This window comes from Geotrypetes seraphini, chromosome 2, assembly GCF_902459505.1.
Source record: "Geotrypetes seraphini chromosome 2, aGeoSer1.1, whole genome shotgun sequence".
NCBI classification, from domain to species: domain Eukaryota; kingdom Metazoa; phylum Chordata; class Amphibia; order Gymnophiona; family Dermophiidae; genus Geotrypetes; species Geotrypetes seraphini.
In genome coordinates this window covers 452,528,898-452,543,883 of record NC_047085.1, presented here as the reverse complement: position 1 = coordinate 452,543,883, position 14,986 = coordinate 452,528,898, and the positions used below count along the sequence as shown (strand labels likewise).

Sequence of the window (14,986 nt, the reverse complement as noted above, 5' to 3'; positions counted from 1 at the left end):
GAGATCAAATTCAGAGAGATGAGATATGTCCCTTGTCAACCTTGGCAGCTGTTGAAGAAGCAGTTTCCACTGGTCCTGGGATGGCAGACATTCCTGGTGGGACTTAAGCCAGTCTATTTAAGTATCCGTTGTTCCATGTCATCCTGAGCAGTTTATACTGGAGACAATTTGGCAAGTAGTTCTTGAACTGAGCAGACCTTTATTTCTCATTTGAATGTTTGGCCACAAAGCTTGAACAGTCTCTATGGAAATAGAACTTTCAAACATAAAATATTTGAATGGAGGCTCAGAATTCAAGTTTTTATCTTTAGAGGCCACATTGCTCAAAGATGTGCATTTCATATGAAGGTTGAAGCTTTGAAGAACGGAGCTAGGTTTGCTAATATGCATTTGATTACTCTTCTGTGATTATTTGTTCAATCACCTAGAGCAGAGGTGCCTAAAACATTGATTGCGATCTACCAGTAGATTGCAAAGGCAACGTGAGTTGATCACAGAGCCTGGGATCTCTCCCTGCCTGCTCCACCGCTAAAGCCGCAACAGAGAATGGTTAGGCGCATGCAGCGATTGTATGCCGCTGGCCCACAAGCCTTCCCTCTGACATCAATTCTGATGTCGGAGAGGAAGTTTTGGGCCAGCCAGGCAGCTAAATATTAATGCACCCATTATATTCTATGGATGCGTTAGCATTGAGCGCACGCTAAAGCAGCTAGCACGCCTTAGTAAAAGACCCTCCCCCCATAATGTGTGCTTATTAGGTGTTTCAAAGGTATTATGCTGACATTGCAATATATCTCTGTTATTTCCAGAATCCATTTCAAATGCTCCTGCCTGGCTTTTAAGATCATTCACGGCATCCTTCCTCCCTTAATCCCACTATCTTATAACTCCTCTAGTCCTGACTCTACCAGACCCACCCAAAGGTATAAATTATTCTTCCCCTCTCTACACGGTATTCGCTATGCAGGCAAACTGGGAAAATCCCTTCTCTTCAGAATCACAGGTCTTTGGAATGACCTTACTACCCCGCTGCGAAACCTGGGCTCCCTCCAATTATTCTGCAAACAACTGAAAACCTGGCTTTTCACTAAAATGTAATTCTATCCCCCCTTACTCCTCTCTTCTATATATAAGTTCATGTAAACCTTTTTTTTCCTTCTCTTCCTATATTTTAAGTTCTTGTAAACCGTGCCGAGCTCCACAACATCCGTGGAGATGATGCGGTATATAAACTTAAGGTTTAGTTTAGTTTAGTTTACTTTATTTGAATGATCTAATATTGTTTCTCTACAATACAGTTGTATAGCTGGTAGTGTCGAATGGTATAGAAACATGATGGCAGATAAAGGCCAAATGGCCCATCTAGTCTCCCCATCCACAGTAATCATTATCTCTTTCTCTTTCCAAGAGATCCCACATGCCTATCCCAGGCCCTCTTGAATTCAGACACAGTCTCTGTTTCCACCACCTCTTCCGGGAGACTGTTCCACGCATCTACCACCCTTTCCGTAAAAAAGTATTTCCTTAGGTTACTCCGGAGCATATCACCTCTTAACTTCATCCTATGCCCTCTCATTGCAGAGTTTCCTTTCAAATGAAAGAGAGTTGACTCATGCGCATTTACATTACATAGGTATTTAAACGTCTCTATCATATCTCCCCTCTCCCATCTTTCCTCCAAAGTATACAGATTGAGATCTTTAAGTCTGTCCCCATACACTTTATCATGAAGACCACGCACCATTTTAGTAGCTTTCCTCTGGACCGACTCCATCCTTTTTATATCTTTTTGAAGGTTCGGCCTCCAGAATTGTATCCAAGCATATTGAGCAACACCGCCTGTCTCAATAGTGCTGCTGCTATATGTGGAGAGTTTTTTTTTTTAACCTCTGTGGCTTGCATTTTAAATAAATACTGGTAAGATGCTGTATTTCTTGAATATTCAATAGATCAATTCTTTAAAATTAACCTTTCTCAGGATTCAAACCGGATGTCTGTTGCTTTAAGTTACAAAAATATAAAATGTGTTAAATTTATTTTTTAAAAAATAAACTTTCATTTTGATGCTCCTTATATGCTGAGAGGCATTCATGCAAAATATTTCAGATATCATTATTAAATGACAAAACTTGATAAAGTTGGTTAAGTATCAAAATGAGAGTTTCATATTTGTTTCAATTATGATAAACTTTAAAGCAGCTCTTACTACAGCAGAGGTGTTAAATGTAATTAAGTGTATCATTTGTTTTCATCTTTTTAGATATGCCACTTCATGTACGCCGTAGCAGTGATCCTACATTGGTTGGTATACCAACATCCATAAGTGAAACAAATTTTTCCTCTGAAGAACCTTCACGAAAAAACCCTACAAGATGGTCTACAACTGCAGGTTTTCTTAAAAAAAATACTTCTGCGGGTCCCGGAAGCCTTGATAAAAAGGTAAGGTTCCATCTTTATGGTTAGAAATAAACCCCTCCTTTACGAACGCGTAGCGTGGGTTTTAGCGCTGGCAGCGGCGGTAACTGCTCTGACACGCAAAGGAATTTTATGAATGCTGGAGCACCGCTGCCGGCGCTAAAACCTAAGCTACGCATTAGTATAGGAGGGGCAAATTTGTTGATCTACAAATCACTTTTCCAGCAAAAGCCACTCCAATGTACATAAGCTATAAAATCCACATATCTGTGTTATGTTGTATAGCACATAAAGAAGGTCATTTTAGAAGGATTTAAACATGCAAATCTAGGTCTTATACACATGGAAATAGCAAATTTTAAAACTATTTGCATGTGAATGTCTTCCTGGCGCAGAGATTAAATGAAGCAAGATAGAGGTATGATTAGGGTGTACAAGAAAAATAGGAAGACATGTCTAGGAAAAACATACCCCTGTTTGCTTTTAAACCCACTCCAAGGCACTTCTGCCAGCTTCCAGTTAAAATTTGAAGTCTCAAGGAATGGGTTGGTGCAAACATTGACAGGATGCCCATCATCCCCTCTCCTAGACTCCTCCTGAACATGCTGTGCTGCAGCAATTTATTCCCTCCCCAAGTCTACCTCAGAATTTCATGATGGCCTGGGGGGGGGGGGGAGTCAGCCAGAAGAGATGCCTAATGGCACCCCTAGTGGCAATCTTGCATAACTACGGCTAGAGGGTCATATTTCCATATAAGGACATTTTCCTTATATGGAATTATGATCCCCCTAGCAGTAGTCGCACCATTTTTATTGTGGTGCTAGAGTGGCCAGGAACGATTGGGCATAACTTCTAGCTGACCCTCTGGACCCCACCGGAAATCCCTTCCTGGACCACCATAGAATTCTGAGTTAGTCACCAAGGAGGTTAGAAGGTGCCAGGGGCCCTAAATGGGAGGGGGTTTTGGGGGACCCAGGGGTGTCAATTCACACAGAGGCTAGGTCCTGGAAGATGGGGGGAGGAGGGAAATTCATCCCGGCTGCCTGGGAGCATTAGGCCATGGCTTTGCACGAGCCAATGCTCCTGGGCCACGGGAATAACACTGTGAGGTGGCTCGTAAACCGTGTGCCTGGAGGTGGGTTTGTAGGAGACAGCACTTTTCTCCCAAAGTGACTCCTTTCCTGGTTATTTGTAGCAACCCTTGTTTTTCCCCAGGGCAGTCGTCTGCTGCTTTTTTGTAATTGCAAGATTAAGGGTATCAACTAACTTTTTCATGAGCTTAAAGAGAAAGGTAAAATGAAACCTTTTGAGGATTTGCAGCAAGAATTCTATTTAACACTATTTGATAAATTTCCATATTTGCAATTAAAGCATCATGTTGCTGGCCTTCCCTGGGAAGATCTCAGTGAGGATGCATAGGAAGAATTGTCTTTTGCTTTTACATTAGGTGCCCAGACAAAGGTGCCATTGAGATTTTGTCATCGATATCTGCAAGACACCATAGCAGAGCTTAACTATTGACAATCGGTGGGGACTAGAGATTTACACTTTTCTCTCAGTGGATCAATACAAGGCATTTGTTTTGGGGATAAATTCAGTCACAGACAATGCACTCCAAATGGATTCCTTGCTTCTGTTTGGGGTTTTCAGTTCAGACTCTCACACCTAAAGACTAGTAGATTTGTTGAATAGAGCTATTCTGATTAGAAAGAAGTCCATTCTCCTCAGTTGGCTGCATGTAAAGCCATTTCCTTTTCATCTTTAGAAGGCCCAGATGATCACTGTATTGAAACTCGAAAGAGTACAAATAAAGGACTTCTCATTTCAAAGTGAGCAGCAATTTCAATGTACCTGACATAAATTCTGGGACACTTTTGCTCCTTCTGCAAGAAGTAGACTTTTGATTTCAAATATTTTTTATTGAAATTTGTAAACAAGTGGAATATAACATATAGAACAAACATGGTAGCTGCCAGTGTTCGAGAAAATAAATGGACAAATAAGGTTTTCAAATAGTAATCACAAGACTTTTGAATAGCTGATACTCCTATTCCATGCCCTGATCTGATCTGTCTATGGGAATTTTTTTTTTTTTTTTTTAGTGGGGGAAGGAGGGTATGGATCATGTTATGGAATTGTGGAATTGCTTGTGTATTTTCAGACTGTTTTCTGTTTTGATTTAATAAATATGATTTAAACATAAAAACAAGAAGGGACAGAAATATGGTTTCATACCCGAGCTGAGCCAACCAGTAACTTTTACTCATAGGGGGACATGCAAAATAACAAATATTAGAAGACCCAACACAGCCAGTGTTTTGGCGAGTAGACACCTTCCTTAGGTGCCTAATGACATGCTGGAGAGAGCAAGAAAAATGTCAAAATGTACAGCGCTGCATACGCCTTTCGGCGCTATATAAGTACATAAGAACATAAGCAATGCCTCTGCTGGGTCAGACCTGAGGTCCATCATGCCCAGCAGTCTGCTCACGCGGCGGCCTAACAGGTCCAGGACCTGTGCAGTAATCCTCTATTTATACCCCTCTATCCCCTTTTCCAGCAGGAAATTGTCCAATCCTTTCTTAAACCCCTGTACTGTACTCTGCCCTATTACGCCCTCTGGAAGCGCATTCCAGGTGTCCACCACTCGTTGGGTAAAGAAGAACTTCCTAGCATTCGTTTTAAATCTGTCCCCTTTCAACTTTTCCAAGTGTCCTCTTGTTCTTTTATTTTTTGAAAGTTTGAAGAATCTGTCCCTCTCTACTCTCTCTATGCCCCTCATGATCTTATAAGTCTCTATCATATCCCCTCTAAAGTCTCCTCTTCTCCAGGGAAAAGAGACCCAGTTTCTCCAATCTCTCAGCGTATGAGAGGTTTTCCATCCCTTTTATCAAGCGTGTCGCACTCCTCTGAACCCTCTCGAGTAACGCCATATCCTTCCTAAGGTACGGAGACCAATATTGGACGCAGTATTCCAGATGCGGGCGCACCATCGCCCGATACAATGGCAGGATAACTTCTTTTGTCCTTGTTGTAATACCCTTCTTGATTATGCCTAGCATTCTATTTGCTTTCTTAGCGGCTGTTGCGCACTGTGCCGTCGGCTTCATTGTCATGTCCACCATTACCCCTAAGTCCCTTTCCTGGGTACTCTCATTCAATAACATCCCTCCCATCGTATAGTTGTACCTCGGGTTTCTGTTTCCAACATGCAATACTTTACATTTCTTAACGTTGAACTTCATCTGCCATCTCGCTGCCCATTCCCCCAATTTGTTCAAGTCCCTTTGCAATTCTTCGCATTCTTCTTTAGTCCCAGCTCCACTAAATAGTTTTGTATCGTCCGCAAATTTTATTATCTCACACTTCGTGCCTGTTTCTAGATCATTTATGAATATATTAAATAGCAGCGGCCCGAGCACTGAGCCCTGCGGAACACCACTCGTGACCCTCATCCAGTCCGAGTAGTGGCCCTTCATCCCTACCCTCTGTTTCCTACCCGCCAACCAGTTTCTGATCCATCTATGTACGTCTCCGTCCACTCCATGGTTCTTCAGTTTCCGGAGTAGACGTAGTAGTACCCCTCTTTCTTATGTGTTCCTATATAGGGCTATCGCTTGCTTGGGGGAGGGGCAGGGGGCAATGGAGCTCTCTGGAGAAGGAGGAGTTATTGAGGGCCTGAAGAGGATTCCTTCTGCGTGGCTTGCGAGTGTGGGGGGAGTGCCATGCTGTCCAGAATGACACACCTATCTAGTAGAAAAGATGTTAGTATGGTAAGAACCTGATCTCTCTTTTGCTGAAGTTACAGGGAGGTGCTTTTTGAAGTCAGTGGGAGGAAATGTTTTTTTTCACTCAGAGAGTGGGGTGCGTTACCAGATATTATGGTAAGAATGTTTGGTGTAGCTGGTTTTGGGAAGTTTGGACAGTTTCCTGGAGGGAAGGACCATGGTCTGTTGTTGAGACAGACATGGGGGAGGCCACTGCTTGCCCTGGGTTGGTGGCATGGAGTGTTGCTTCTGTTTGAGTTTTTGCCAGGTGCTGGTGACCTGAATTGTCCATTGTGAAGACAGGCTACTGACGGGCTACTGGGCTGGATGGACCATTGGTCTGACCCAGTAAGGCTATTCTTATGTTCTTATATTCATAATGATGAATCACCGATCCTTACAGAAGAATTATATAAAATACTTAAATTAAAGACGGTGTATTATGGTATATAAATACAATTTTGTTGTTAAAGGTTTATGTTGAAAGATAACCAACAGTTTTGATTTTTTTTACATCTGTATTAAAAATATTTGAAGAAATTCTTCCCTGGTAGTGTTGTAGGCAGTATGGTTTGTTTCCTTAGTTTTTTTTTCTTTTGAATGTAAATTTTTCTCAAGCTACTTTTAATTAATGCTTGTATAATTATTAAACAAAAGTTTAGAAAAAAGGAATTCTTGATCACTTAAGTGTTCACTTTGGAATATACCAACCTAAATGTTTGGGAAAGCGGTTTACTTGCAGGTTCTTCAGGCATTTTCCTTCTCTGTCCCAGTGGGTTCACAATCTATCTATTTCTCATTAGAGGAAAGGCCCTGCCAGGGCTGGCTGCGAGCAGCCTGTTTTGAGGCTGCCTCCTGCTGATTGGCTGAGCTTGGGTAAGGAAGGGAGAGAAGGAGGGAGGAAGGGAATTCGTGGCTCAGGACCGCCTGCTTTTGCCACTCCAGAACCTGAGAGAGGGAAGGAGGAGGACTTTGTGGCTCAGGACACTGTCACTGGTGCTGTGGGGGACATTTTTTTTCCACTGACAATTTTTTTGCCTGTTGTGTGAGACTCAGTTAACTGAGTCTCTACTGTATTTGTCTTGTTGACTATATTATAACTCCTTATTTCATGAGAAGAATACCCCAATTCAACCAGGTCTTCCTTACTTGCAGAGCAGAGTGGCCTATGCAAATCTTTGTTTATGAACCATTCAAGATTATTTGATGTTGATGTAAGTTCCTTTAGATTTAGGGTGCTCCTATTTCTACTTTTTGTGTTGCCATCTGGAGAATAACAGGAGCACGTTGCAGGGCTTCAAAGAAGGTTTGGATAGATTCCTAGAGGATAAAGGGATTGAGGGGTACAGATAAGAGTAGAGGTAGGTACAGGGATAGGAGTGAGAGGCAAGTTATAGAAATATCCAGGGACACTGATCAGGCGATGGGCTGCCGCAGGAGCGGACCGCTGGGCGAGATGGACCTCTGGTCTGCCTCAGCGGAGGCAACTTCTTATGTTTTTAAAATGTAGACTCTAGATTTTATAAGTTACAGCACATTTGTTCTACTTGGGTGAAGAGATTTTATTTACTTTTTGTATACTTGAATTTTGTTGATGCTTTGCCGTTGCTAGCGCAGTTTCATTCAGGTTTTCCCCTCTCTTCAGAGGGCTTACAACAGGGGTCCCCAAAGTCCCTCCTTGAGGGCCGAATCCAATCGGGTTTTCAGGATTTCCCCAATGAATAGGCATTGAAAGCAGTGCATGGACATAGATCTCATTCATATTCATTGGGGAAATCCTGAAAACCTGACTGGATTCGGCCCTCAAGGAGGGACTTTGGGGACCCCTGGCTTACAACATAAGAGCTAAGATTACCAATGTACATTAATATGTTAATATGTATTATTTTACATAACTGTGCATAAAAATTGTTTATGTACCTTTTTTTCTAGATAAACCCTGTTGCTGACAGAGGGACCATTGTTAAATAATGTGTACTGAATTGCATTAATAGTGACAGTATATAAAATAACTTCAGCAGGATTTGATCTGTGACGTTCCTGGAATCTAGTGCAAAGCTGCATGGGAGCATAGTAACCCATTTTTTTCATATTAGTGAGGACAAACTGTTCTCTCTCTTTCCTTTGGTAACATAAAGCAACAAATGCAAACATTCATATAAGTGTAAAAGGGAACTTCATGGAGACAGAGACTCACAGTAGGAAGCCTTTTCTGCTTGCATTTAACAGATTTCGCTTTTGCTACATGATCAAGTTAACCAAAGAACCCAGCATGATATGTTTTAATGCACTTTAGAACTTGAAAGTACATTTTTAGTTTATTGTATTGCTGGATAAACTTTTCTTCCTTTTTTCCCCCCCAATGTCCTACTTATGACCAGCTTCTGCATCACTACTTTAGAATGTTTGTGCTTGCTTTCTAATTTCTGAACCTCAAACCTACATTGCATTTCTGTTTTTCTTTTCTCTATTTGTTTTCTTATTAATTCATGGGGTCTTTCATTAGTCATGAACTACAATTAACAACAGAACATAAAGGAGTTCTGAGATAACAGATATATGCTGCTTTCAGTTGTGTTGTTTAGCTTGTAGAATTTAAAAGCTAGCAAAGCCCGTAACCTGCATATTTCAGAGACAGAGGAGCTCTTTTACTAAGTTGCATTAAGTGCTAATGTGGGTTTAACAGAAGAAAAATGTCTAGTCTAATCTAATCTAATCTTTGGTTTATATACAGTGCTCCCCCGGTCGACAATTTGCGGTCCCAGTCATTCGCGGTATTTTCTGACCGCGAATGACCGGGCAGGAAAGGGCAGCCGGAGAGGCAGGAGAGAGCAGCCGGATCGCCGGCGAGTGAAGGAAATCACTCACGGTATGCTCCGACCACCTCTTCCTGCATTAAAGTCGGGCCTCACCAATCAGGAGCTGCATGTCAAAGCATGCCGCGAGTGATTTCCTTCACTCGCTGATGCTCCGGCTGCTCTCTCCTGCCTCTCTGACTGCACTTTCTTGTCTTCCCCGCTGAAAACTGTATTTGCTGTTTTTCAAGATTCGTGGGGGTTCCTAAAACGGAACCCCCGTGAATATCGGGGGAGTACTGTACCGGGTCATCTCCCAGTGGAGCTCAACTTGGTTCACATATAATTAAGACTAGAGTACATAGCAGAAAACATAAGAGAATGAAGAACTAATTAAAAACTAAAGTACATAAGAAAAGCATAAGAAAAATAACTGTAGTTAAACCATTTAAAAATTGCGAGAACAACAAAGTTTTCAGGAATTTACGAAATAATTGCAGCCAGCCTAACACATGAAGCACTAAAGCATACTGCGTTAGTTTTGCCATCAACATGCATGAAGCAAAGGGAGATATATATATATATATATATATATATATATATATATATTTACATTTTTTGGGGGAGGGGGCATTGTCAGTAGTAGAGAATGGGCATTGAAGTACTAGTGAGCTAGTGTGCTGACATCACCAAGTATGACGGAACAACTAGATATCACAAGAAAAATAGAAAAGGTGACCTGTGATGCTCAGTTCCTTTATTGTAATAAAGACTTGATACATATGTGTTTCCGCCGTATGGCCTGCCTCAGGAGTCTACAAATAAAGTAAAAATTAAAATCTGTATCTTATATTCTTATATGCCACAAGTGTTACCAGCTGAGAACCTCCTCCAAAGGCAGCCATGTAAAATGTGGACAAATATGTTTTAAGTAGCTACTTTAGAAAAGCCACTATTTACACATGTAAAGTCCATTTGGGAACATCGTCACTCCACTGAGTTTTTTTGGTTTTCTCTTACCACATCTAGAACATGCACCCTTGAAATTTGTGCATTGAACGTGTGTAAGTAGTGGCTTTTCTAAAGTAGCTACTTAAAACATATTTGTCCACTTTTTACATGTAAAAACATAAATACTACATAAAATGATCTTCATGATATAATATAGACTTCCTTGAAATTCACATCATTGTACAAGAAATATAGTCCTAGATCCTATGTAAAAATCTTACTGATATCCGTCAAATTTGTTTGCAATATTTTCCATATGCAAAATATTAGGACATATGTATTTTGATTTCTTCTTATGATATTTTCTTAACATATGTCCAATCAAATAAATCAAACCTTCATGAAAGAAGAGAGCATAAGCTAAGTAAATTTAGATGGAGAATAAACACCTACAGGTAACAATGTACCCTGGTTACCTGTGTTGAATTTGTAGAGATTGCATTTCACCCTGAATGTTTTCTGCATTCTTTGACACAGAGTATCTTTAAAAGCAATATGATCAACTGCATTGCAAAGCATTCCTTAAATACCGCAGACGTAGAAATTTGCTTCACTTTTGATTTTCACCAGGAAACATCAGAGATTCTATAAAATAAACCTGATCTATTTTGTGAATATACAAACCTAATATAAAATACAGCAGTAATTCAAGGGATGACTTTTTCTTTCTTGCTTATGAATCCAGCCTGATGCCCTATGGGCGGTCAAGGCAGTTGGTTTGTGAGGTTTACAGGAATACAGATAGTCAGGAGCAGGTAATAGTTGTTCTCCTTTGCTGAAAAATTGTTTATTTTTCCCCCTAAAATAATAGGTTGCCTTTGTCATGGTACCTCCTCTTTGGAAAGCTGTTTATTTTTAATAAGCCAATTCAGTAAACCTTTTCTTACAGAATTGTCGTTTTAAACTAAGGAGGAAGAGACAGCTTCAAGAAATTGCTGCCTCCCTTATTTTACTTACATAACTTTAATCCTTCCTCAAGCCTGACCAATGTTCAAAGAAAAGAGGTAGGATGGACTTTTTTTCTGCAATATTCTGATTCAGATGTGCTGCTGTAGATATTCTCAGAGCCACTATAGTTATAATTGGTTGCAAGGTAGATTCAAAGCAAAAAAAGTTATTTATTTACATTACTTACATGCCTCTTAAACCAAAGCTTCTGCTTTTCTAAAGTCATTTATTTACCCATCTAAATTTGCTTACCCACCTCTCATATCTGTTCTAAGCAGTTTCAAAATAGAACTTAAAGTAATACAATAGAATCCCAATTAATTTGGTACTCAAGCAACTAGCACTCTCACCCAAACGGGGGGGGGGGGGGGAAGGGTCCCTGAAGCAGCAGCGGCAACAGTCCTGAGCCACGAAATCCCCTCTCTCCCAGCCCCGAAGCAGCAGCAGCGGTCCTGAGCCATGAACCCCCTTCCTACCAGCCCTCCATCCAGCCCTGAAACAGTGGCAGTAGGCCTGAGTCGCTAAACCCCCTCCCTCCAGACCCAAAGGTAGCAGTCCTGAGTTGCAACCCCCCTCCTTCATCCTTCCCTCATGTATCGAAGCAGGGCCTTTCACTGCTGGGGCTGGCTGCGAGTTGCCTGTTTTCAGTGCTGCTTCTGCTTACTGGCTATCTACCACTGCTACTTCAGTGAGTGGGGTCCAGGAGGCCAGACCCATGCGGAGGGAGGGCAGGTAGGGGGTGGTGGACTAGAACTGTGTGTGTGTATGTGGTGGGGGAGGGTCCAGCAGGGGAGGGAAAATGGATGGATGGTGTACCCATAAGTGGGGAGAGAAGGTGTGTGTGGGGGGGGGGGGGAGAAAAAAAGTGACCCAGAAAGAAGGGAAGAACAGATGTTGGACCTACAAGTGGGGGAATAATAGAATGAGGTGGGAAGGGAGATTAAACTATTTGTACAGTAACACTTAAGCAACCAGAAACTACAGTTATCTGCCATCCACCAATCCCTATGGGTGCCAGATAACTGAGAGTTTACTGTATATAGTTCTTTTTAAATGCCCATAATATACATTCTAAAGCTGTCATCAGCTTTATATGTAATATAACATTGTAAACAAGTCCTCTGGAAAAGTCATGTTTTCACCAGCTCCTGATACTGTAAATTATTGTGCTCTGCTCTGAACTCCAGAAGGTAATGAGTTCCACAACATCAGCCCATAATAATAAATGTCATTCTCCTCGTAACTGATGGCTGTATTTCTGAAGCTGAAAGTACCATCTGCAATAACTTTTGGGATAACCTCAGAGTACTCATTGGTTCAATGAATTCCATGTTGCCAAGTATCACTGAATGGCTACTCTGCGGACATTTGAAAGATAACATTAAAATCACTTGTCACTACATCTGGCAGACTGTGTAAAGCAAACAAAACTGATCACTTTACCTGTTGTATTTCGTAGTACAGGCAGCCCCCAGGTTAAGAACATCTGACTTAATTTGGACTCATACTTACAAACCCAGAGTCCTGCCTCTCCTTTCCTGTGCCAATGTGCCCCTCCTCCTCCCTTCCGTGTCCCAAATCACCCCTCATAGCCCCTTCTCTCTGTTATGTGTCCCAAATTCATGCCTCCCTCCTGCTGACATCAGAGGGAAGGCTTCCAAGTCAGCCGCGTGCTGCATGTAAGAACCATGACTGCAGCTTTGTGAAGAGAAGTGTGGCTGGTATGAGTCAGCCGGCCAGAAGAGGTAAATACACGTGGGAGGAAAATATGAATTTGGGAAACAGAGGGAGGGACGACACAGAAGGGAGTTGGAGGATCATGCTGGCACAGGAAGGGAGAAGCAGAGTGTTGGGACACAAAAGGAAGGGATGAAGCACAAACTTTGGAGAAAGGAAGGAAGAAAGGGAGGGAGCATGAACCTGAGACACAGAATGGAGGGAGGAAGAGAGGGGAGCCTTAACAGGACATAGGATGAAAGAATGGTGGGAGTGAGGAAAAGAGATGCTGAGGTGGGGAGGGAATAAAAAGGGAGAATTGTTGGGCATAGGTGTCTGAGTGAGAGGGAAAGAAAGATGGTGTTCAAGGGAAAATGAAGAAAGAGGTATATTGTTGGGCATAGAGAAGGAGAGAGAAATATTGGACATGGTGGGAGAGGTGTGTGAGGTATATATTAGAGAATGACATGGGGACAAATTTTCCCCCGTGGGAACTCATTTTCCTGTCCCATCCTGGAGAGTTCTTTTCCTGTCCCTGCCCCATTCCTGCAAGTTCCATTCTCATCTGCACAACCTTCAAACACTTTAAAATCATAATTGTTTGAGGCTTGTGCAGTTAAGACAGAGCTTAAAGGAATGGGACAGGGACAGCGACAAAACTCATGGGGTCGGGCCGGGGAAATTGAAACAGGTGTCATTCTCTAGTACAGATGCATGGGGAAGAGAGAAATGTTGGATGTGGTGGTGGTGGAGAGGGAACAGTGGGGCGGGTAAAGAAATGTAAACCTATCTTTTCTTTCTATTTAAACCACAGTACTTTACTTGAAGACTGTTTCTTTAATGTTTTTATATACTCTGTACTGTACAGGATCCGAGTTACAAATTCAACTTAAGAATGGTTTTTAAAAAAACAGAACCCATTCTCAACCTGGGGACTGCCTGTAGTTGCCATCACTTTATACCAGTTGCTGGAAAGCCATGGCAGTAATTTATCTGTACTGGTATAGAAATCCATCGAATGAATGTACTTCTACACTTTCAACAATAGGCCCCATCAACAAAGTTCTTTATTACTAGCTAAACCAAGTAGCTTCTGATTATGATAGCGTCACATTTACATGATTAATGCCTAACCACCTAGATATTGCTTGCGAGCAAACTGCCCAATCCCCTTTCTTTGTTTTTCTCCCATTTAGCATGCCACATTTTCTTAGCAGCCATAATCCCTAGTAGGGCCATTTAAATACAAGTGGTGCCTCGCATAAAGAACGCCTCGCACAGCGAATGCTGCACACAACGAACTTCATGTCATGATTCATACAACGAACTTCGTTTCACACAACGAAGTCGCCTGAGCTTCCACGATCGCTGCCGATGTATTGCATCCTTCCGCGCAGGCACTGCAGGCAGTCGTTAGTCACTGCGCTTAACGCGTTTCACATAACGAACTTTTCGCATAACAAACTTGCTCCTGGAACGAATTAAGTTCGTTGTGTGAGGCACCACTGTATTAAATAACGGAGATAATATTGAACCCTATGGAATTCTACACAGTTGATTGTTTCATAAAGCTTTCAGAAGTGATCTTTGTGGTGAACCATTTGCTACCTTTGCCTGCCTACTGTTTCCGAGTTTCCTTCTTTCACACACGAATGACCGTTTGCTGCCTTTGTCTGCCTGCTTCTATTGAGTTTCCTGGCTGTCTCCACCTCTGTGATGCATGAAGGTGATGTCAGTTCCACTGTAGTATTTACTTAAGGAGCAGATCCTGGGGCCAGTTTGGGGGGGCAGCGTTCTAACTTTGTGATACCCCCTAGTTCTCTACTTCTTGTGCTTATTACTTGGTTAGTGCTTGTTCTCAGTTATGTTTTTGCTTTACTAGTGTGCTACCTCTCGGTGTATACCATCCTTTTTGTTTGGGGGCACTGCCTCTTCATCTTTTTCTTTATCCCTAGTCTTTACCTGCTTGCCATCTTTGTCTTTACCCCTAGTTCTTTCTGTGCTGCCTCTTCCACCAATCCCCTGCACTTGACTCTGCTTTCTTTTTTTTTTCTCACTAACTATGGGGCTCTGAGGCCCAAAATTGCTACCTTTCAAGACCTTATTTCTAGTAGCCCCCCTCCTGACTCACTGGAGAGGAGAAGGCACCCTACTGTCCCAGTGTCTTCCCTCAAATTATCACATTCTCCACCTGTTGTGCTTCTAAAAGGATCAAGGTTCATTCCTCCAATTCTTCCCTTCAATTCCTATCTGGTGTACTGTAAGGTTCTGCTCTGGTCCTCTTTCAGTATTTTCTTAGTCCCCCTTGCAATTGTAATTTCTCAATCTCTGTTT

At 41.9% G+C, this 14,986-nt stretch overlaps 1 protein-coding gene across 4 annotated transcripts in view; it reads left to right on the top strand.

The window, feature by feature from the left end:
- Positions 1-14,986, top strand: part of PARD3 (par-3 family cell polarity regulator) — a 1,241,096-nt gene that overhangs the window by 485,543 nt on the left and 740,567 nt on the right. For all 4 annotated transcript variants that reach the window (XM_033931514.1, XM_033931513.1, XM_033931516.1 and 1 more), the window contains exon 4: positions 2,261-2,439. In XM_033931514.1, the coding sequence (XP_033787405.1) occupies positions 2,261-2,439 (179 nt within the window). The remainder of the gene's footprint in view (positions 1-2,260; positions 2,440-14,986) is intronic.